At 45.0% G+C, this 25,687-nt stretch overlaps 1 protein-coding gene across 1 annotated transcript in view; it reads left to right on the top strand.

Annotated features, from left to right (window-relative positions):
- LOC126088406 (uncharacterized) overlaps window positions 1-25,687 on the top strand; it is a 992,980-nt gene that overhangs the window by 189,936 nt on the left and 777,357 nt on the right. Inside the window, exon 5 of the mRNA XM_049906546.1 lies at window positions 9,393-9,882. Coding sequence (XP_049762503.1) covers window positions 9,393-9,882 — 490 coding nt within the window. The remainder of the gene's footprint in view (window positions 1-9,392; window positions 9,883-25,687) is intronic.

A 25,687-nucleotide genomic window follows, 5' to 3' on the forward strand; every position in this document is an offset into this window, starting at 1 on the left:
TCTTGTCAGCAACGTGAAACCATGAGCTGATAAGCTATCTGTCCTTTCTGTCTTCCGGATTGTGAGGATTATGTTTTTCCGAATCTCTGACGGTATATCACTAGTCTCATGGATTCTAGGTATAAACTTGAACAGACGTAGGGCTGCAGCTTCCAACCCTTCCCCGCCAACCATGATTTTAAAAATTCCTAAGGAATGTTATCCGTTCTTTCTCTCTTATATGATCGGAAGTAATCCAAAACTCTTTTAAACTCTAGTACCTTCCGCCGGCCGGAGTGGCCGAGCGGTTCTAGGCACTACAGTCTGGAACCGAGCGACCGCTACGGCCGCAGGTTCGAATCCTGCCTCGGATATGGTTGTGTGAGATGTCCTTAGGTTAGTTAGGTTTAAATAGTTCTAAGTTCTAGGGTACTGATGACCTCAGAAGTTAAGTCCCATAGTGCTCAGAGCCATTTAAACCATTTTTTTCTAGTACCTTTCATATCCACTCTCATTTCTTTTTCTGTCACAGCATCAAATAGAGGCCTCCACAGAACACTTTCTACCTACTTCCTCTTTCTTCTGTGTTTATCAGTGGAATTCCAACTGTGCTCTTAATGTCGCCAGCCTTGCTTTTAATTTCACCTAAGTTCTTTCGATTTTTCTACATACTGAATTAGTCCTTCAGACGATCATTTTCTTCAATTTCTTCACTTTCTTTCTATACCCATTTCACCTTGGCTTCTTATTTATTTCTTCATTAAGTGACTTAGATTTTCATTGTCTTGTCTTTCCCCTGTGAAAATACTACTAAGAGCCTGACGATGTTCTTTTTTCTCTTTTCTTTCCTGTTTGCATCAAAGAAGGTTAGAATCGTGCGGGTTTTGTGCTTCTTTCTACTCGTATACACGTTCTGTAACTACCCTCAGCGGAATTGTGATTTTTCATTTTTTTCTGTTATCTGCTTAAAGCTTTTCTATGTTCATAAAATTGTAATTACTCTTAGTTTAAAATATTGTGATCTACCTCCTACAGACGAGTTTTGAAATGTAGAAAGGGGTCGCCATGTGGCGCGATAACGAATTATGAAAAGAATAGTAGGAACATTATCACCGCGCTTCTGCGTTGAAATGATTTCTATGTAGCAGCAGCATTAGCTTTAGCAGTTTTCAGTGTATACCGCGTACTGTTTTCGAAGCATATCGCAGACTGTGAACTTAAAATATAAATATATTAAAGATTAAAGTCCTTGCTACCCTGGATTATCATCTCACAAAGTAAACTTGAGAACAGCGATGTGCGGACAGTGGAATAACGTGTTTGCTGAGTGGACTGTTTTCATTACACCGTCCTCACTGTAAATTTAAATTGGCTTCTGCTACAAACTATTATGTCACAAAATAGTAATTAGAAAGTATGATGTCCGGACGATGGTGAAGCATGTTTATCAAGTGTTCTGTTTTCGATGCGTAGCACGGAGTGCGAGAAATGAATGTAATGAAATGCTATTCACCAAAACGCTTATCTGAGGAAACAATATAAAAACCGTAACGTTCCATCAGAGGTAAGAAAAATTTAACAAGCGTAATGGAGTCAGTTAACATCGCCTTTTTACTCAGTGAAGCTCGTTTGATCATCGATGTGTACTTCAATCAATGACAACACTATAAACGACACTCCTGCTGCATCTTACGCAAGTGGCCTTTTTCAAAAGCATTACTCCAGCGATAATTTTTATTAAGATTACAGTAATACGGTTCATGGACCACCAACATGGGATGACGGCAATCCATTAGCCAGAACTAAGTATTTCATCAGGAGACATTATAACTGTTAGGAAGCTCTTCCCTCTCAAACTATTTTCAAAAATATTTACGTAATGAACCTGTTACCGTTCTTCTGCAGTTTCTTGTTATTACCCACAGGGTTTGGCCAACAATATCGAAGCACCGCAAGAAATGTGTGCTTCATCCTGAACGCATTTCACCTCGAAAAGCACCTGCACACTGTGCTTAATGCTTCTGAAAGTGTCAGTCATGGTCTAAACTATGGTCTGTGTAGCTGTGAGTGCATTATGCCCGACCTGTGTGACATACAACACTGAAGCGTCAAAGGAACTGGTGTAGGCATTTGTATACAAATACAGAGGTATGTAAACACGCAAAATACGGCGCTGCGGTCGGTAACGGCTACATAAAATAAAAAGTGTCTGGCGCAGTTGTTAGATCAGTTACTGCTGCTACAATGGCAAGTTATCAAGATTTAAATGAATTTGAACGTGGTGTTACAGTCGACGCACGAGCGATGGGTCACAGCATCTCCGAGGTAGATATGAAGTGGGGATTTTCCCGTACGACCATTTCACGAGTGTACCGTGAACATCACGAACGCGGTAAAACGTAAAGTCTCTGACATCGCTGCGGTCGGAAAAAAATCCTGCAAGAACGGAACCAACGACGACTGAAGAGAATTGTTCAGCGCGACAGAAGTGCAACACTTCCGCAAATTACTGCAGTTTTCAAAGCTGGACCGTCAACAAGCGTCAGAGCGCGAACGACATAACGAAACATCATCGATATGGGCTTCCAGAGCCCAAGACCCACTAGTGTACCCTTGATCACTGCACGATGCCAAGCTTTATGCGTTGCCTGGCCCCGCCAACACCGACATAGGACAGTTGATGATTGGAAACATGTTGCCTGGTCGGACGAGTCTCGTTGCAAATTGAATCGAGCGGACGGACGTTTACGGGTATGGAGACAGCCTCATGAATCCATGGACCCCGCATGTCATCAGGGGAGTGTTTAAGCTGGTGGAGGCGTGTGCAGTTTGAGTGGTATGTGACCCCTGATACGTCTAGATACGACTCTGACAGGTGCCACGTTCATAAGAATCCTGTCTGATCCACCTATATCCAATCATGTCCATTGTGCATTCCGACGGACTTGAGCAAATCCAGCAGGAGAAAGCGACACCCCATACGTCAGGAAATGCTACAGAGTGGCTTCAGGAACACATTTCTGAGTTTAAACACTTCCGCTGGCCACCAAACTCCCAGACATGAACAATGTTAAGCATATCTGGGATGCCTTCCAACGTGCTGTTCAGATCTCCTACCCTCGTACTCTTACGGATTTATGGACAGCCCTGCAAGATTCATGGTGTCAATTCCATTCAACACTACTTCAGACATTAGTGGAGTCCATACCACGTGGTGTTGCTGCGCTTCTGCGTGCTCGTGGGTGTCCTACACGATATTAGGCAGGTGTACCACTTTCGTTGGCTCTTCAGTGTATACTGCATACAGGGAAAACAGAAAAACTCCGTTCACTAAACCACAACGTGGGCGTGATGGTGTGTTGAGTGATCACATCAGACAGTCACTTAAAATGATTCTGACAGAAATAGGCGGACAACGGCTGTGAAACTCACTGCGTGACTGAATGTCCCAATCGCGAATCTCATCGGCACTAAAATACCAAAAAGGGAGGGCCAAAAACTAGGAACTGAAGGACGAGCTGGTATTCCAAAATGAGCCGTTATTGATGCCGATGTTCGTAGCTAGAATCAGACGTGATGTCAGCTACCATATGCAACTGAATGATTTTGTATTAGCAGTTGTAATCAACAGTTAAAATCTATTAAAAATAGCAACATATTCATTAAATATATATATATATGACGTATTTATAGTGCATTCATTTGCTGTGTTAGTGTGGAGAATACGATTTTCTAACAGATATTTGCATAATGAAAAGATATTAAAAACGTAATGAATCAATAAATAAATTAGATACAGAATGCAACTTTCAGGGATGTTAGCTACGTGTTATGCTGTCATTCGATATATTATTTTTTTCTTAAATCGCATGATGAGTTTAAAAGCTGTTAATTCGGAGGTTCATTGTGTAAATGTTCAGTCACTCTAAAACAATTAACTTCTGTATTTTTAAAGGTACTTAAAATATAGTTGTGTCGTTTTCGTGAGATCGCAGGTGTATTGAGATATTCTTTATTATTTGACTGTGATTTACAGTCGAATTTCCAAGAATTGTCACCCAGCCATCTTTCAGATTATCTAAAAGGCCGCCATTGCTGGTTCATTCCGCAGTTACCCAAGTGACTGACTGCTGTCCATATTCTCGAAACCGTGTTTTACCCGCTTCTGTTTCCATGTCGCTGCACCTGGGGCCGCCTGGAACCGGCCAGCCACACCCTGCCATCGGCAATTGGTCCTACTACCATTCCGCCATACAGTTCTAGGCTACCTTGGTTTTCTTACAGAGCTTCACAGCTGATCACGTTAATGGTTGTTACAGTAGTTTCTTGCTTTCGATATTTTTTTTCTTCTCTTTATATGTTTTGCTAACTTGCGCAGTCCTGCACTACTTTAATGTTGACTGGAACAACTAAATTTGAACGCCATGTGTTTTGAAAGCCACATTTCTTCGATTAGGTAGGTAAAATGTAGCGTAGGGCCTGTATGCGTGGAAACCTCCCAGAACACCTGGCCGGTAGAGTCGACTTCTCTGGACTTATCACTGAACTAGGTCCCTCTTGTGTCTTCAGGTTGTTACAGTGCAGCCATGCCAACCGGATTGCATAGCTCGTAGCACTAAGATTGCATACTACATTATATTAGTCCTTACAGGGTCAAGAAAGTCCCCATTAGTGGATAACGAATATTTTCGATCTTGCGATTTCACTCTTCTTTCACTCTCTTCTAGGGCAGAAAATGGTATTTTGTTGTATTGATTGAATCATTTGAGTCCATAGATTTATAAATGTACGCATATATAAGTCGATATTCTACAAAGTCTACTACAATAGCTCTGTCTCGAAATACCGAATATGGAGCTAGGTCTTCTTTTCCATAGATAAACAGCAGCGCAAAGTTTTGATTCCGCTGACCAGCAATGGGAGGGGCGTCTTTAAGGTAATTGCGGGCCGATGACGGGCCCGTGTACCGCTACCCTGTTTGTCGTCCTGGGAACCAGTTCGTGAAGGTGACGGATTTGTTCCTTTCAGTAGCTCGATCAGATCTGTACTAGCAAGAGCCGGAGGAAAGACTGACGTCTATTTTCTGTACTTTCATACCGACTGCAAAATAAGGATATCGCCTAAACCGCCGCCGCACCAAGGAAACTGTATAATTTCCCGTCAACAATGTAAGGACCAGAATAAATAAAGGTCCCGAGCAACGCTACCTGCGGTACTACGTGGCCATCTGCGGGCACTGATGGTGAGATATCAGTCTACTTGTGGTGTTGTAGACTGTGGACGTCCCGTAGTGTAGCGCCTGGACATGTTTCCTGTCTGCTGGAATCGTTGCCATAATCTTGAGATCACACTTTGTGGCACACGGAAGGCCTGTGCTACGACTTCCTGTGCTTGACAAGGCTCTAGTCGCCCTAGTATTCTACCCCTCATAATGTCATCAATGTGTGCTCTTTGAGCCACACTTACTCGCTGCATCGTACTCTGACATGCACCAACACACCTCTGCCTATGTGGACAGCTACCAGCGCCACCGTGCGACGACCGCAGGTCAGATGCACCGCATGGTCACATCCAGAGGTGATTTAAACCCGCAAACCACCCACCACAGCGTTGTTTCACCATGTATGAGAGTTATCCTTAATTTATGAGCATGAGTGTATCTGCAGCAGCGAAGTAGTAAAACCCGAAATACGTTAAGCGCTTATGTGCTAAAAGGCGCCGTACAAAATCATATGACTTTTGACCGAGCACGGGGCTCACAACCCGAACCACACGCCACTGTTAAGCGCTAATGAAGGACTGGGTCCCTTACTTCGATTTCACAAAATTCATTAAGGTCAATCCAACGCATTTAATTCAAATAACATAAATGAAGTTACATTTGAATCTGTCAGACATTAGAGAGGAATAAAAATATCAGTTTTTATTATCAGCTGATTTAGTGCGTGAAGTGCGAGTTAAGCTAACTGAACAATTCTGCGTAATTCAAAAGAAGGAGAAAAACAAAATTGAATCAATACACCCCACTGACAAATATCCAAAAAGCCTTACAATACTACTCAAAAGAATACACTGAAGTGGGGAGCAGTCATTCACCCGACAGAACACTTCAAAATGAGTTCAATAACACAGCTGCGTGCCCCAGAAAACTGCAAGACATGAAATAGACTTCATTTGACGAATAAATACTCATTAACATTACGCCACTCCTGTTTGAACTGCAGTGTCCCAAAGAAACTGGCGCTCATTCTGAAAGAACAATTTTTTTTGTATGTCTAAATTACAGCATTAAGGAATTCCAAAAGATGTCCAATCGAACCTTTCTAGGAGAAGACTGAGCCAGAAACATAGAATGCCACAAAAACACAGTTTTGCTGTGAAATCTTACAGGACACCCAGAAGCAGATACAGACAAGGGGTCAGAACCCACAAATAACACAGGCAAAGAGTCAGGTGGGAGCACATCCTACGAGAACTTGTACACACTATACTCACCACAAACTGTAGACATTCCGGCCGAACATCTGCTTGCGGTGGCTGGCAGAAGGACGAAGCAACTAAGGCTGGCCGCAAGATGAGACGCAGGCCCGTGAGGTGACGCAGGGGGGCTCACGCCAAATTCCTCACGGCAGCGTGAGTCACGGCGACAATCATCGCAAGTTGGATCGCAGTTTCAATACGCAGTTTGCTGAGAACTTGACTCTGGCAGAGATGGCGACTACTTCTGCTATATTAATAGAAGTAAGTTCAGAATCGCATTCCGATTCTGTGTTTGAGTTCTAAACGGTATGTTACATCGCTTTGATGAAACAAAAAGCAGAAAATTGTGCGTACATGAAAAGAAGACTAAGTCATGGGGAATTCGCTTTAACTAAGGAATTTGATGATGAACAATTCATGAACTGTTTTAGATTAAACCATGATGAATTCCAAGAAGTGCATGGTCTCATCAAGAATGAAATTGACAGACAGGGATGCAACGCTACAAGGCCGACTGGAACCAAGGAGAAACTAGCTGTGTTTTTAAGGTAAGCTATTATGATTAACATATATCTCTATATATAAAAATGTTTTGTTGGTTTGTGTATAGCCACTAACCTCCGAAAGCTCTTGACCGATTGCCTTGAAATTTTGACACAACGTTGCATTCTAATACAGAATGGTTTTTAGGTACCTATTTCTTTAATATATTATATATATACACTCCTGGAAATTGAAATAAGAACACCGTGAATTCATTGTCCCAGGAAGGGGAAACTTTATTGACACATTCCTGGGGTCAGATACATCACATGATCACACTAACAGAACCACAGGCACATAGACATAGGCAACAGAGCATGCACAATGTCGGCACTAGTACAGTGTATATCCACCTTTCGCAGCAATGCAGGCTGCTATTCTCCCACGGAGACGATCGTAGAGATGCTGGATGTAGTCCTGTGGAACGGCTTGCCATGCCATTTCCACCTGGCGCCTCAGTTGGACCAGCGTTCGTGCTGGACGTGCAGACCGCGTGAGACGACGCTTCATCCAGTCCCAAACATGCTCAATGGGGGACAGATCCGGAGATCTTGCTGGCCAGGGTAGTTGACTTACACCTTCTAGAGCACGTTGGGTGGCACGGGATACATGCGGACGTGCATTGTCCTGTTGGAACAGCAAGTTCCCTTGCCGGTCTAGGAAAGGTAGAATGATGGGTTCGATGACGGTTTGGATGTACCGTGCACTATTCAGTGTCCCCTCGACGATCACCAGTGGTGTACGGCCAGTGAAGGAGATCGCTCCCCACACCATGATGCCGGGTGTTGGCCCTGTGTGCCTCGGTCGTATGCAGTCCTGATTGTGGCGCTCACCTGCACGGCGCCAAACACGCATACGACCATCATTGGCACCAAGGCAGAAGCGACTCTCATCGCTGAAGACGACACGTCTCCATTCGTCCCTCCATTCACGCCTGTCGCGACACCACTGGAGGCGGGCTGCACGATGTTGGGGCGTGAGCGGAAGACGGCCTAACGGTGTGCGGGACCGTAGCCCAGCTTCATGGAGACGGTTGCGAATGGTCCTCGCCGATACCCCAGGAGCAACAGTGTCCCTAATTTGCTGGGAAGTGGCGGTGCGGTCCCCTACGGCACTGCGTAGGATCCTACGGTCTTGGCGTGCATCCGTGCGTCGCTGCGGTCCGGTCCCAGGTCGACGGGCACGTGCACCTTCCGCCGACCACTGGCGACAACATCGATGTACTGTGGAGACCTCACGCCCCACGTGTTGAGCAATTCGGCGGTACGTCCACCCGGCCTCCCGCATGCCCACTATACGCCCTCGCTCAAAGTCCGTCAACTGCACATACGGTTCACGTCCACGCTGTCGCGGCATGCTACCAGTGTTAAAGACTGCGATGGAGCTCCGTATGCCACGGCAAACTGGCTGACACTGACGGCGGCGGTGCACAAATGCTGCGCAGCTAGCGCCATTCGACTGCCAACACCGCGGTTCCTGGTGTGTCCGCTGTGCCGTGCGTGTGATCATTGCTTGTACAGCCCTCTCGCAGTGTCCGGAGCAAGTATGGTGGGTCTGACACACCGGTGTCAATGTGTTTTTTTTTTCCATTTCCAGGAGTGTAACTTATATTTAACCAGGACAGAGCACATCACGAAAATTTGCTAGAGAGTTTTAACATTGTCAATGTAGAATGTTAACGACGAATGACAATGCAACTTACCATTTCGTATGTCGGTTTCTTCGGCCACTTCCTCCCACTTCTCAGCTTTCAGCTTCGTTTGCAAGTAATCTTCATAGCTTGTATCATACACAACTTTGCGAACACGTACGGCTTCAGTTAGCTTTTCCTCCATTTCGAACTACCAACAGCCAGAACCACCGTGGGCCTCGCAGTAAACTGCGTACAGGAGACTGCGGTCCGCAGGGTCACCAAGCGCAGGAACTGCGTCACGTCACGCTGCGCTCTAACGTGCGGAGGACCTAACAGGCCCACGCCGTGCTTCTCACACAGGCACCTCTATTTGTACAAACATCTTGGCCAACACGAACTCCTGACTCCCCTCTCACTGCGAGGCTTGGTACAGCCTTCCAGGCAACGAATAACCGCCGCAGGAGTTTCACGATTAGCTAACAGCCCCAGCGTAACAGACATCACACATGTGCTTGCATCCGAGCCACAACTCCGCCAGTCTCACCGGCCGCCCTCTCGCCGTCCCGCGCGCCCCAGCCGAAAACGCAAAGATGCTCATGCCCGGGGACGCGCCAAAGATAACAAGCCGATCGCTAATGATCAACCAGCGATCTGGCTCAGACTTGAGCTGCAGCAGATGTCGAGGACAGAATTCTCTATCTACGCATCCGAACGCTCACTCCGTGGATATTTATCCTCTATTTTTTCACCCCCGTAGTCTAGAGCGAAGTGCCGAGACGCCGTGCTGTGGCTACGCTGTCGGGACGCCGGGAGCACGTGCGTCCGTTGCCACGGCGACGCGCATGCGCAGCTGCCGCTTCTATTGCTGGCGCGTCGGCCCCCTTTGGGAGCGGCCGGCAGTGATCGCGATGGTCGCGGCGAGTGGCGGGACGGGCGACCGCGCGGGCCGCTGCCCGCCGGTGTACGCGTGTCTGTGCGCGCTGCTGCTGGCGCAGCTCGCCTCCTCCTTGTACCTGCTGCGCTACGTGCAGAGGGTGGAGCGCTCCTGCTGCTGCACGCCCGAGGAAGGCGGCAGCGCGGCCGAAACAGCTCGCGTGCGCGTGCCGCGCAGCGCACAGGTGGCGGGCAAGTTCATCGGCCAGGGGGCCAACGTCGAGTTCCTCGGTACCAACAAAACGAAGCCTGCGAACAAGACGTCCGGGGGCGACGAGGATTGGGTTACGCTGGACACCGTCTCTAGAGTACCGGTGAGTTTCGCACAACGAACCACACACCAACCACAAGCGGCATCGCCAGAGATGACACGCAGAGGCCTAGCTACTGCATTTTGTTTTTACTGGGTTGTCGTTTCTGTTTTCCGTACATCGCGTGCAGCGCATATCGGAACGATAATGACGACGACGACGACTCTAGTTCAAGTGCACTGCATTAGCGTCTAATCAAAGCTAAGTGCACTAGCATATAATAATCTAAAACACCATCGACACTTCGAACGAAAACAGTAAAGCATGTGAGCTGTCATTGATAACTGGGTCAGGTACAGTCACGAAATGAGGTACAATTTGATCAACTTCGTGATGTTGGCTCCACGGTACAGCGACATCGAGAATCTATTTAAAAGCAGCAGTGTGCGAAATCAGAATAAACAAGAACTGTGATTTCAGTTGAAGGATGACTTCAAATTCGACATTCATGTTCTTAAGTTGTCGCTAGCTGTTACATCTACGACAGTCAGAACTCCGAGAACCCGTTCGTTTCCAGGACGGCCAGCGTGGATGCCGAAAGAAAAATCGGGCATCAGACTGTCTAACAGTACCACCATTTGCAAAAAGGTTAGAAATCAGATTAATAATGTTGCTCACGCAGCATATGTTCACTTTATCAAGCAACAACAAAGTTATTGACTGTGGATGGTATCGTCAGAATGGAAATAATGAAGTCATTGTAAAAAATGTCATAAATTTTGGCACTTATCTAGAATGGCTTCCCACATAGATTTGGTCGAAGTTGTTATGTTTCCTCTAGATGATTCTAGGGTGATTCCACTTTAACAGCTAGAAGGTTGAGATCTGTATTTTAGCAATATTTGAAGACCTAACAAATGCGTTTTTCAGGAAATTCTTAATGATCAAACAATCCCAGATCAGAACAATGGTATGGTAGAAATAATTTTTGACTTGGTGTTGACGAACCACATTTTTATTAAACTTCTTGTAAATTCACATATACTTCTTCTTAATTGTCACATCATCAAGAAAACAGTTTTGTATCAATCTTCATATATTTAATTTCCACTTTAACCAAACACAAGACTTGACTGTTCTTTTACAAAGCGAAATAACAACTAAACTTCTGCAAAGTGAAACAAAGACTGCTCTGTGGCATTCGCGCCAAAACGGTTACAAGTAAGTCAAAGATTACGACAGTCTTACAGAAATGAATACACACAAGAACCATATCACTGTAATATATCGATACATCGGAGTACCTATACATTAATGAAACCAAATGTGAATATTGTCACAAAAATATGTCTGTTACTTCGCAGAAAAGTAGTACGATATTACTGGTATCTTGAACTGGGGTTGGAGTGCCGTAATGGTCACGTAAATAAAGAACCATTACAACGGCTAGTGGGCGCTTGTAGTTCGCATATCAGACCCTTTCTTTGTGGAGCTCGCCTCTATATCACTAGATATGCTGTATAATTGTAACTACACTGCCGGAAAAAACTGCAACACCAAAAAATAATTACTTGGGGCAGTGAAATTTTGGGAGTACTTTTGTCTAGGTAACATACGCAGGTGATACACATAGCAGGATCAGTGGTTAATTACAGCGCGAGATAAGTCATTGCAAATGTGAAATTCTGGTACATTAATAACCAGAGTAGCCTCCAGAATGTTGAATGCAAGCACGCAAAATTGCATACATTGTGTTGCAGAGGTACCGAATGTCAGTTTGTGTGATGGAGTTCCACGCCTGTTGCAGTGGGTTGGCCAGTACAGGGACGCTTAATGCTGGTTGTGGATGACGCCGGAGTTGTCCGATGATGTATATGCTCGATTGGAGAGGGATCTGGTGATGGAGCAAGCCAAGGCAATATGTCAACACCCTGCAGAGCATGTTGGGTTACAAAAGCGGTACGTGGGAAATTGTTATTCAGTTGGAAATCATCCCCTGGAATGCCGTTCATAAATAGCAGCACCAAACTTACATACAGACTAAGCAGTGTCATGGTGCATGGGGTAACAATGAAAGTGCTCCTGCTGTCATACGAAATCGTATCCCAGACCGTAACTCCAGGTATAGGTTGAGTGTGTCTAGCAAACAGACAGATTGGTTGTAAGCTCTCAACTGGTCTCCTTCCAGCCAACAAACGGCCATCGCTGGCGCCAAGGCAGAACCAGCTTTCATCATACAATGCCAGGTGAGCACAAAGTCTTGCCCTGATTATAGAAATTTATAACAGAATAAACGTTTGACATAATAATTTACAGTTGATGCCGTTAGATAGAATAGTGTTAGTAGTTTAAGACCACTTACGTTAGTAAACCTTACGCGTGCTCCCTTTGTAGCTCGGAAATGTCGAGGCGGGTTCCAGTTCCCGCCAGGAGTTTCGTAACATATGTTCTATCACAGTACCCACAGCAGTTTGTATCCTAGCCTTCAATTCATCGACCTCAGCAACTGGTGTGACGAAGACTCTGTCCTTGATATAGCCCCAGAAAAAAAACAAGTCAAGGGGTGTAATGTCTGGAGAGCAGGGTGGCCAGGGTGTTCGACCGTTCCTTCCAATCCACCGATCCGGCCATTACTCCCCTTGAGATTTAAAGCTTTCACGGTGCACATATTATTCCATAAGGAAATTAATCGAGACTCTTGCAGTGTTTTGTCACCGAAAAGCAGCATCTCTCCTGTGGAGAGAGCAGCCCTCTGTAACTTAGGCACAGACGTGGATACGGTGTACTCAAGTCGGATAAAGATAATGCTAGAGATTAAAAAGATCAATGTTTTATTGAGTGACACCGTTAAATCGATAAGGATCCTGCTAATCGAGCTATGTGAAAAACAGGAGAACTACTAACAGTTTTCTACCAAAGGAGATCCTTAAGAAACTGAGACGAAATAGTTCAGTTCCACATAGCGCTCTATGGACCGCCCAAGGTCAACAAAGAAGGTGTGCCTTTACGCCCTATAGTAAGCAATACTGGAGCAGCTACCCATGATTTGGCCAAATACTAGGCGTTATTACTGAAACCCATTGTAGGCAAGTCTCCACATCACATAAGGAATCCTAGTCATTTTATCAGCAGACTTCAGTAACTTAAGCTGGAAATCAACGACTTGTTGTCAGTTTCGATGACGTTTGACTTTTTATAAATGTACCTCTGGTGGTCTCTGTAATCTCCCCCCTCCTTCCATTAAATAACGTCCAGTTCAAGTAATTAATAAACAAAGATTTTTATGAAGATTTGAGAGGAGTGAAGATTACAATAAACTTTCAAGTTTACTTAGCTTGTCGCCGGCCGGGGTCGCCGAGCGGTTCTAGGTTCTACAGTCTGGAACCGCGCGACCATTACGGTCGCAGGTTCACATCCTGCCTTGGGCATGGATGTGTGTGATGTCCTCAGGTTAGTTAGGTTTAAGTAGTTCTGAGTTCTAGGGGACTGATGACCTCAGAAGTTAAGTCCCATAGTGCTCACAGCCATTTGAATTTACTTAGCTTGTCATATTGAGATGGCTCCAGTTTTTCTTGTCTAGGGGTTGATTCTTGAAGCTCAAAATCTCACATCAGGTCATCACGGTTGGTTTCAACTACATGTATTGGGAGATTGTTGTTGTAGCATTTTTTTACGTAAATATATCTTCTCACATTTTAGTATAGCATACAGTATTCTGATTTTTCACATTAACAGAGCCGAAATTACATTGTTCGCAAAAAATACAAAAATACCTGCTATCACATCAGAGGCAAGCTTACAGTTCTCACACTTCGCGCAAATAACAGTATTCCAAAGAGTTTACAGTATTTCTTAACAAATGAATTTCCACTAGTTTCATTTACATTACTAATTTCGATTGTTACATAAATGGATGCAGAAATAAATATAGTAAACAGTACAGAACCGCATAATTAATAATAGAAATTTTAAGTATGTCAGTAATTGTTAATTTAACGACGAGTCTTGTCCCCCTTAGAGACCAATCTTTTTACGGAAGATTTTTAGGAGCGATCACTCACCTCAGTATTTTAAAGCCAACAGCATTTTAGCGTTACGTTTATGACACATTTATAGTTGGCGTCATGGTATGGACGGCCTTCGAGAGTTCCTTCAACATCTAGAATTCCGTACACGAAAACATAAATTGTACTACGGATATGAAACAAGATGTTTCCTGGCCTTTATTAAACGTCTTGGTGTGACATAAGAGGGATGGGACACTTGGGCATTCGGTGTTTCGAAATCCCACTCATACAGAACTGCATCTGCAAGACAGAAGTTGCCACAAAAGTTGGGCGTTATTAAGGCCCTAATCCACCGAGTTCATAAGATCTAGGACGCCGATAATCTGCAAACTGACCTGGGCAACCTGCAGACTGTGTTCCAGAACAATGGATATTCATCCCAAAAAGTACAGAGAGCGCTACATACCTACAAACGGCAAGATAAACAAGAGGGTGAGACCTTAAAAACGATTGCTTACTTACAATATATTGGAAATATTTCAGCCAAAACAAGCAGAATATTAAGAAGACATAAATTTAAAGCAGTATTTCGCCCTGCTTCTAAAATCTCGGTGCTATTGGGATCTGTTAAAGACGACATAGAGTTACGTAAGGCAGTGTTAACAGAATTCCGGGCGAATGCGCAACTCTTACATAGGGCAAATGACGCGCACAGTGCAGGAACGCATCGTACATCAGCGGGGTACTCGGCTCCTCCAAGACAGTAACTATGCTATCGCCGAGCATTGTATCTCGCTAGTGATTTAATGACATACAAAAAAACAAAAACTATGGCCCAAACGTCAAACTTTTGGAGCTCCGTCATCAGGGAATCAGTGGAAATACGATTGTCTGAGTCCCTTATTAATCGAGATGGCAGTTTCCAGATAAATTGTGCATGGAATCCCGTCATAGAGAACGTCTACATCTACGTTATTACTCTGCTATTCACAATAAAGTGCCTGGCAGAGTGTTCAATAAACCACTTTCAAACTGTCTCTCTACCGTTCCACTCTCGAAGGCGAGCGGGAAAAACGAGCACTTAAATTTTTCTGTGCGAGTCCTTATTTCTCTTATTTTATCGTAATGATCATTTCTTCCTATGTAGGCGGGTGCCAACAGAATGTTTTCGCCATCGGAGGAGAAAACTGGTTATGGAAATTTCATGAAAAGATCCCTTCCCAACGAAAAAGTCTTTGTTTTAATGATTGCCACTCCACGTTTCATGTCTGTGGCACTATCTCCCCTATTTCGCGATAGTACAAAACAAGTCGCTTTTCTTTGAACTTTTTCAATATCATCCGTCAGTCCCGCCTCGTGCGTAACCCACACCGCACAGCAGTACTCCAGAGTAGGGCGGACAAGCATGGTGTAAGCAGTCTCTTTAGCAGACCTGTTGCTCCTTCTAAGTTCAAAATGGCTCTGAGCACTATGGGACTCAACTGCTCCTTCTAAGTGTTCTGCCAATGAATCGCAGTTTAGGTTTGCTCTACCCATAACATTATCTATGTCATCGTTCCAATATGGGTTATTTGTAATTGTAATCCCTAAGTATTTGGTTGAATTTACAGCCCTAAGATTTGTGTGACTTACCTAGTAATCAAAATTTGGCGGATGTCTTTTAGTACTCATGTGAATAACTGCACACTTTCCTATATTCACGGTCAATTGGCACTTTTCGCACCATACAGAGCACTATGGGACTTAACTTCTGAGGACATCAGTCCCCTAGAACTAACCTAAGGACATCACACACGTCCATACCCGAGGCAGGATTCGAACCTGCGACTGTAGCGGTCGCGCGGTTCCAGACTGAAGTGCCTAGAACCGCTCGGCCACGATTTCCTCTATCCAGAATATTATCTATGTGATCGTTCCAATTTAGGTTATTTGTAATTGTAATCCCTAAGTATTTAGTTGAATTTACAGTCTTCAGATTTGTGTGACTTACCGCGTAATCGAAATTTAGCTGATTTCTTTTAGTACTCATGTGAATAAATTCACACTTTTCCTTATTCAGGGTTAATTGCCACTTTTCGCACCATACAGATATCTTATCAAGTCGTTTTGATCATCTGATGACTTTACAAGACGGTAAATGACAGCATCATCTGCAAACAATCCAAGACGACTACTCAGATTGTCTCCTATATCGTTAATATACACTCCTGGAAATTGAAATAAGAACACCGTGAATTCATTGTCCCAGGAAGGGGAAACTTTATTGACACATTCCTGGGGTCAGATAAATCACATGATCACACTGACAGAACCACAGGCACATTGACATAGGCAACAGAGCATGCACAATGTCGGCACTGGTACAGTGTATATCCACCTTTCGCAGCAATGCAGGCTGCTATTCTCCCATGGAGACGATCGTAGAGATGCTGGATGTAGTCCTGTGGAACGGCTTGCCATGCCATTTCCACCTGGCGCCTCAGTTGGACCAGCGTTCGTGCTGGATGTGCAGACCGCGTGAGACGACGCTTCATCCAGTCCCAAACATGCTCAATGGGGGACAGATCCGGAGATCTTGCTGGCCAGGGTATTTGACTTACACCTTCTAGAGCACGTTGGGTGGCACGGGATACATGCGGACGTGCATTGTCCTGTTGGAACAGCAAGTTCCCTTGCCGGTCTAGGAATGGTAGAACGATGGGTTCGATGACGGTTTGGATGTACCGTGCACTATTCAGTGTCCCCTCGACGATCACCAGTGGTGTACGGCCAGTGTAGGAGATCGCTCCCCACACCATGATGCCGGGTGTTGGCCCTGTGTGCCTCGGTCGTATGCAGTCCTGATTGTGGCGCTCACCTGCACGGCGCCAAACACGCATACGACCATCATTGGCACCAAGGCAGAAGCGACTCTCATCGCTGAAGACGACACGTCTCCATTCGTCCCTCCATTCACGCCTGTCGCGACACCACTGGAGGCGGGCTGCACGATGTTGGGGCGTGAGCGGAAGACGGCCTAACGGTGTGCGGGACCGTAGCCCAGCTTCATGGACACGGTTGCGAATGGTCCTCGCCGATACCCCAGGAGCAACAGTGTCCCTAATTTGCTGGGAAGTGGCGGTGCGGTCCCCTACGGCACTGCGTAGGATCCTACGGTCTTGGCGTGCATCCGTGCGTCGCTGCGGTCCGGTCCCAGGTCGACGGGCACGTTCACCTTCCGCCGACCACTGGCGACAACATCGATGTACTGTGGAGACCTCACGCCCCACGTGTTGAGCAATTCGGCGGTACGTCCACCCGGCCTCCCGCATGCCCACTATACGCCCTCGCTCAAAGTCCGTCAACTGCACATACGGTTCACGTCCACGCTGTCGCGGCATGCTACCAGTGTTAAAGACTGCGATGGAGCTCCGTATGCCACGGCAAACTGGCTGACACTGACGGCGGCGGCGCACAAATGCTGCGCAGCTAGCGCCATTCGACGGCCAACACCGCGGTTCCTGGTGTGTCCGCTGTGCCGTGCATGTGATCATTGCTTGTACAGCCCTCTCGCAGTGTCCGGAGCAAGTATGGTGGGTCTGACACACCGGTGTCAATGTGTTCTTTTTTCCATTTCCAGGAGTGTAGATCAGGAACACTAGAGGGCCTATAACAATTCCTTGGGGAACTCCGGATATTATTTCTGTTTTATTCGATGACTTTCCGTCTGTTACTACGAACTGTGACATTTCTGACAGGAAAAATCATGAGAAGATCCTGTCGCAATGAAAAACGCCTTTGTTTTAATGATAACCCACACCAATTCACGTATCATGTCTGTGACACTATCTCCCCTACTTCGCGATAGTACAAAACAAGCCGCTCTTCTTTGACGTTTTTCGATGTCAACCGTCAGTCCCACGTGGTACGGAACACAAACCGCACAGCAATACTCCAGATAAGGGCGGACAAGCGTGGTGCAAGCAGTCTCTTTAGTAGACCTGTTGCACCTTAACTGCTCTGCCGATGAATCGCAGTCTTTGGTTTGCTCTACCCACAACATTATCTATGCGATCGTTCCAGTTTAGTTTATTTGTAAAACCTTGCCCTCTGTGTAGCCGGCGTCGTTTACCATACGAAAACGACCTGCTATCGATAAAGCCAGTTTTACCACGGGGCAGCCCACAGACTGATAGACAAACAGCGCTTGCGCAACGCCATCCGGACGCACCGCCGTGGTGCTAGATACATAAGCTCAGTTCCTTTGCTGTTAGTATTCACCTGAAGATGCCCAAAAGACTGCGCAGCGAGTTGCAGACACCCGGCTCTTCTCCTGAAATTTTATGTAACAGTTTATTGTATGTTTGCCTTTGCATTCGCTCACAATGTACAAAGCACTTTGTTGGTGCCTTCTTTCGAAGTATGAATGTCCGGTATTGTTTGTTTTCATATTCTCTTTCTTATATTCTCATAAAAACAATCAATCAGTCGCAGATATGGTGGTTGCAGAGGCCAAAGTCTCCTCGAATTGACTTGTTTCCGAAGAAGACAGCAATTTCTGTCATGGTGGACCGCTATGCAATATGCGTCACTCTGGCGTGTTTAGTATTTCCACACAGAGATGCTCGTAATTCACTTACAGATATATTGAACATTTCTGAATATTTAAGTGTTTAGATTCCTGTGATAAAAATTACCCAAATTTCGGAAATCCCATCATTCATTTCATCTCCCAAAAATTACACTATGCCGAAATAACCTTTCTACTCGTTTTTTTCTTTTTATTTCTTTTTTTACATGGTTAAATCTTCTGATTATTTATGCATCTTGCACTGTAAGTAGCAACTAGTCATCAAGTCTCAGTAAAAATGACAAACAGGTATTCAGCTTGCATTATATTTATTGTCGTTAGTGAGAAATTATTTTAGAATAAGCGATGTGATCGTTCATGAGATCCTGGGTTACTCGGAAGTAACAACTGAGTTTCGAATTGACTATAAACATCACATCATAGTGTCTCAAACTATGTTAAAATTACACCTTATAGGCTCAAACTGTGCGGGCTAAATGTCTGCTATCTGCGCCCTACATCAGCTAATAACGTGAAAGTGGAAGGTTTATGTTGTGGTAGCAATAATTCATATATAACATAGCCGCTGAGTAAATTGCAATATAAGTATCATTGATACCTTAAATATTCACACATGGAGGTAAGGTACATGTGGAAATTGTGAGCAAAGAAAAAAGTGAAACAATGAACTCGTGAAACTCAAACATATGATAAATCAAATGCATGTGTGAATAACAATGAATAATTTATCATCATGGATAAACACAGACATCCGACTGAACATTTCCCATCGTCTCTGAGATTCATAACACAACAACACATAAAAATAAATTTACCCACTTCTGGGGAAAAATATTTCTCCAAGTCACTTGAATTTTCGGATGGTCAAGTCAGAAAATGATACCGATCACAGCGTCTTCTGATGAGATGAAAGCTAGGAAGTCCAAAAACACGAATAAATAAAAACCAAGCGATTTGATATACATCCAACCTTGGTAATCTTGGCTGAAACTAATCCACCATTATTTTCTGTGGTCGTATTCATAGCATTGTCACTAACCTCCCTATGGACATTATGTGAGGCACCAGATAGTTTTTTCACTATATACCTTGAAAATTGCCGCCTTGCAGTCCCTGCTTTATAACTCTACCCCTTTTTGCTCTATTCTGTGATTAAAATTATCTCTCCTTCCCCCTTAATTTCTACCTATTAGGCGCACTACAAATGTAGTGGTGTGGGCATGTTGGGAATGTGAGTCTCCCGGGGAGCGTGCAAGGGATAAGTCCCTGCAGGCGCACTATCCTCTGTGTCCTTGGTGGCTTAGAAGGATAGAGCGTCTGCTATGTAAGCAGGAGTTCCCGGGTTCGAGTACCGGTCGGTGCACACATTTTCAACATGTCCCTTATGAAGTATATCAACGCCTCTTTGCAGCTAGGGTGTCCATTTAATTATCATTTCATTCTATCGAAAGATGCCTGGCCATTAATGGTAACTGTTCTTTCGGGAACGGATACTACCTTCATATATTGCTTCTTCTGTTTCTCTAATCTGTGTCCTTGTAATGTGCTCAGCTCTACCACATTTGCAACTATTTCCATTAAAACTGTTGTTATTGTAATTTCCCTTCCTGATTCGTGCCAGTCTCTCTCTCTCTCTCTCTCTCTCTCTCTCTCTCTCTCTCTCTCTCTCTCTCTCTCTCAGTTCAACGAATTTCTATCTGTAACGTAGAGCCTTATTCATGTTCTCATTGAAACTGAAATTCTTCCATAGAATCAATACGACTGTGGATTAGTTCCAATCGCAAGGATTCTGGCAGTTGCCTGTTCAAATTTGAAATCTCTGAAGATACTCATTGGCCTACCCAAATGATTTAATTTATTTAACAGACTACAACAAAACTCCTCATGTTTCTCGCACTGGTAAGCTGGTCCGTTCAGAAAATCATTTTGCAGTCTCAACTACTTAACCTGCCCCAAATAGTTTTTCAAGAACATTGTTTCAAAACTTTGAAAACCAGTAAATTGCTCTGCATCGTGGTTTTCCCAAATATGAGCTCTTCCTTTCTAACTGCCCGTTTACAGCCACTCATGATAACTATAAAATTACCTTTAAACATAGCTAGAAAATCCAGTGCATGATATTCAATTTCTCCATTGAAAGGTGTGGTAATTGATCCCTTGCCCCATAGGATAATCTAACCTTAATTTACCATTCCCTACAGATACACAATTGATAATCTCTTCAAAATATTTATTTCACCTTCGAATTCTTTCTTATCTACTTATTACATTCAGAAATTTCTACTTTTATGGACTTAAACTCTACATTATTTGCTTTTCATACATCGTTCATTTACGTTCTTCTTCCTCAGTCTACCCCACAAGATCACATTACACTCCCTCCATCCTGGCTAATAACCATTTCTCTACATCATCAACCCTATGACTAACGGCCTCTACTGATTTGGAATTAGTCTCATGTTTCATTTTTATTTCTGTAATTTGGCTTCAAACTGATCAAATTATTCCCTTAAATCCCCAACACCTCCACCAAGCTTTGACTCCACTTCCACATTTAATTAAGATTATATTTCTCCAAAGTTTGATGCTATTTTTGACAAATTATTATCATAATCTGTCAACATATTCTTGGTCGCTATTGGTTGTATTTCTAATACACACTGATACTCCACATCTGTGTCTTATCTCCGCATCTCAGAGCTGTTTGAATTCCTTCTGAACCACACTCACTTGGCAACTTTTTAATTTCGTTCGTATTGTACAGATGTGCTGCCACAGAGGTGTGTGGAGGTTTCGGAACAGAGTCACTTCAGCACAGAGTCTACAGTTTAGTCATTCTGTGGAAACTGAGTGCGGATGCGGTGCAATTCAAAGACTTTGATGCAGAAACATCCAAAGAGGTGCTGTGGAGTGGAGATACTGTGACACGAAGACTGCAACACAAGGGCAGCAGCACAGGGACTACGGCGCAGATTTGGCGTGAAGACTGTGGCACGGATCTGCTGTAGCATGAAGACTGAAGACTGAGATGGAGGGAGTGCGACGCAGACAAAGAAGCGCCGAGATGTGCCGTCACTGAGACGCTGTGGCACCAAGGCAATGTGGTACAGAGGCACAGAACTGCTGAAAGCCGGTCCGAGCGGTTCTAGGCGCTTCAGTCTGGAACCGCGCGGTCGCAGGTTCGAATCGTGCCTCGGGCATGGATGTGTGTGATGTCCTTAGGTTAGTTAGGTTTAAGTAGTTCTAAGTTCTAGGGGACTGATGACCTCAGATGTTAAGTCCCATAGTGCTCAGAGCCATTTGAACCATTTTGAACTGCTGAAACTCAGCAGCGAAGGTATCCAACATCATGGATGCACAATGGCGCGAAGACTCTATGATGCAGAGCCACAATGATATTGAGACACTGAAGCGGAAAGACCTCGGCACAAAGATTGGAGCAAGGACGCACTGTCAATATGCATGCCGCATGAAGACAGATGCAGAGAATATGACACAGAGATGCTGCAACGCTGAGATTCTGTGGCGCTTAGAAATGGCAGCATTGGTACGCAATGCCGTGGTGAGGCTACGGCATGAAGATGCTGCGATGCGAAGGGTCTGTTACACAAAAGTACCATGATTGGCCCCAAGACAATGGCATGAAGACCGCGGAGACGCCGACAGTCACGTAGACGTGACACGGTGTCGTGCCGCCTGCTACTACACCAAAACGTTCTTCAATACGTAACGATTGCACTGCTACTAAAGCTGCAGCTGTTGCTCTATCTGGAACTCAGAGTTCCCATACTTTTCGTCTGTTGCTAAGGCCTCAAGATATTTATTAGGAAGGTGATCCAGAAATAAATCTAGAATTATTTGGAAATGCAATCCCATCCTGGACAGGCTTCTAATAGCAAACTTCTGTGAAAATCAGGTAACAACAATTTGGAATTCATCGTCAGTTAATTTGAATTTATTGCTGCCTAACCACAAGAGAAAGATCTTAGATTTTAATGTGGTTCATCTGATCAAGGGGGTTAGATCACATACTTCTGCTTTAAGCCATTATAGTAACATGGAATATGTGTGGAGCTCCTTAATTAATAATGACAACATGATATAGTGAAACAAATGAATATATGGGTTGTGATCACTAAAGGAAATCGTTAAGAAATAATTCTGCAGGATAGTAAATATGCTACAAAATACAGAATAATCATTGATTGTTTCTTTACTCAAGTACCAACAAATGTATTCGAATGCTGGTCTCATAATTTGTTACTGAACACATTATAGATTGAACACAGCATAAATCCTTAATTTTGCAGTGCAAGCAGAAGATTTGCTAGTAGTAATACATGTTAACTAAAGGATTGGAAGCGAGCAGCAGAATCACTATAATTGCAGCGAATTATTTATTACTTGCTTAACAATATTAGAAATATGATCATTCTATAGCTGGCATCAACAACTACAGAACTCGTCCCCTAGCTGACGTCAAGAGCTACAAAACAGTGTCTGATGCATATATTGCATATCTGAATTATTCGATACCTACACTCCTGGAAATGGAAAAAAGAACACATTGACACCGGTGTGTCAGACCCACCATACTTGCTCCGGACACTGCGAGAGGGCTGTACAAGCAATGATCACACGCACGGCACAGCGGACACACCAGGAACCGCGGTGTTGGCCGTCGAATGGCGCTAGCTGCGCAGCATTTGTGCACCGCCGCCGTCAGTGTCAGCCAGTTTGCCGTGGCATACGGAGCTCCATCGCAGTCTTTAACACTGGTAGCATGCCGCGACAGCGTGGACGTGAACCGTATGTGCAGTTGACGGACTTTGAGCGAGGGCGTATAGTGGGCATGCGGGAGGCCGGGTGGACGTACCGCCGAATTGCTCAACACGTGGGGCGTGAGGTCTCCACAGTACATCGATGTTGTCGCCAGTGGTCGGCGGAAGGTGAACGTGCCCGTCGACCTGGGTCCGGACCGCAGCGACGCACGGATGCACGCCAAGACCGTAGGATCCTACGCAGTGCCGTAGGGGACCGCACCGCCACTTCCCAGCAAATTAGGGACACTGTTGCTCCTGGGGTATCGGCGAGGACCATTCGCAACCGTGTCCATGAAGCTGGGCTACGGTCCCGCACACCGTTAGGCCGTCTTCCGCTCACGCCCCAACATCGTGCAGCCCGCCTCCAGTGGTGTCGCGACAGGCGTGAATGGAGGGACGAATGGAGACGTGTCGTCTTCAGCGATGAGAGTCGCTTCTGCCTTGGTGCCCATGATGGTCGTATGCGTGTTTGACGCCGTGCAGGTGAGCGCCACAATCAGGACTGCATACGACCGAGGCACACAGGGCCAACACCCGGCATCATGGGGTGGGGAGCGATCTCCTACACTGGCCGTACACCACTGGTGATCGTCGAGGGGACACTGAATAGTGCACGGTACATCCAAACCGTCATCGAACCCATCGTTCTACCATTCCTAGACCGGCAAGGGAACTTGCTGTCCCAACAGGACAATGCACGTCCGCATGTATCCCGTGCCACCCAACGTGCTCTAGAAGGTGTAAGTCAACTACCCTGGCCAGCAAGATCTCCGGATCTGTCCCCCATTGAGCATGTTTGGGACTGGATGAAGCGTCGTCTCACGCGGTCTGCACATCCAGCACGAACGCTGGTCCAACTGAGGCGCCAGGTGGAAATGGCATGGCAAGCCGTTCCACAGGACTACACCCAGTATCTCTACGATCGTCTCCATGGGAGAATAGCAGCCTGAATTGCTGCGAAAGGTGGATATACACTGTACTAGTGCCGACATTGTGCATGCTCTGTTGCCTGTGTCTATGTGCCTGTGGTTCTGTCAGTGTGATCATGTGATGTATCTGACCCCAGGAATGTGTCAATAAAGTTTCCCCTTCCTGGGACAATGAATTCACGGTGTTCTTATTTCAATTTCCAGGAGTGTATTTCATAAAAAATCGTGTATAATGTTAATAACGTGGTTAGTTATAATTTTACACACACGGTAATAATTTCACTGAGCTGATGTTTGCATAGCGATCGCAACACTGTCTCTAGATTTTTCGTCCCATGCCTTTAAGCTGTTTTGCTCTTTTCGTTGAATATATTAGGTTCCAGTTTTAACGTACTCAGTTCCCGTTTTAACACACTCAGTTCTTGAGTCATCTATCCTCGCTCCTGAAGCACGGTCCGGCTCACTGCCACGTTAGCACTCGGGTTTTCCAAATCAATGAGGAGCCGTTGTTACCAGCCCAGCGCCCCCCCCCTCCCCCCCGCCAATCACCACTCCTGCATCCCACCTCACACTGTCACCGCCACCCAGCCTCTGTCTACTCTCTGCAATAACCTGGCTGAGCCGGCCGAAGTGGCCGTGCGGTTCTGGCGCTGCAGTCTCGAGCCGCGAGACCGCTACGGTCGCTGGTTCGAATCCTGCCTCGGGCATGGATGTGTGTGATGTCCCAAGGTTAGTTAGGTTTAAGTAGTTCTAAGTTCTAGGGGACTAATGACCTCAGAAGTTGAGTCCCATAGTGCTCAGAGCCATTTTGAACCTGGCTGATCTGCTCAGTGCGTAGTCGAACTTACTTCGCCCAGCCACATCACGGCAACTTGCTAGCCAAACACACCGCTCAAACATGTATTCAGCATTTACATGCAGCACTTATGGGACTCACTGCTCATACTACTACACCCTCAATGTTCAGCATGTGCCGATACATCTAAGGTATTGCAAACTTCTTTTCGAAATCTTCTTCCACGTCATTCCCACGAGATACCTCATTTCAGTATAATAGTTAGTATATTTGCGTTATCTCTTCAGCACCGTCAGCAACGGCTCTTTTTAATGTACCACTCTTTACCTGAATGGCTTTACTGTTGCCCTGGAATGGACTTCAGCATATTTCTAGTTGTCATAACCAACAGAATATTCTAAATATATCGAATCCCCTTTTTATTTCATTGTACGTATAAGCCATCAGGTACATAATTTCTCAGAACTGGCGCTCACAGCTGATATCAAATTATTAAGTGTAGCGTAGATTTTTATCTAATAAATAAAGAAAAAGCAAACGTAACTCATTCACTGTTATTGGGACTCATAACAGGAGTTCACAAGGAAAAGATTCTGAATCCATGACAAGCATTAAGTAGCAGGCATATATTATTACCAACAATCTACAACATAGACACATAACTACACTTTTGAGGAATAACTTTCCCATCTTCGTACTCTCAAAGATATGAATCTGTCACATTTATGACACCTTTAATGGTA

Source organism: Schistocerca cancellata, chromosome 6, assembly GCF_023864275.1.
Source record: "Schistocerca cancellata isolate TAMUIC-IGC-003103 chromosome 6, iqSchCanc2.1, whole genome shotgun sequence".
NCBI lineage: Eukaryota > Metazoa > Arthropoda > Insecta > Orthoptera > Acrididae > Schistocerca > Schistocerca cancellata.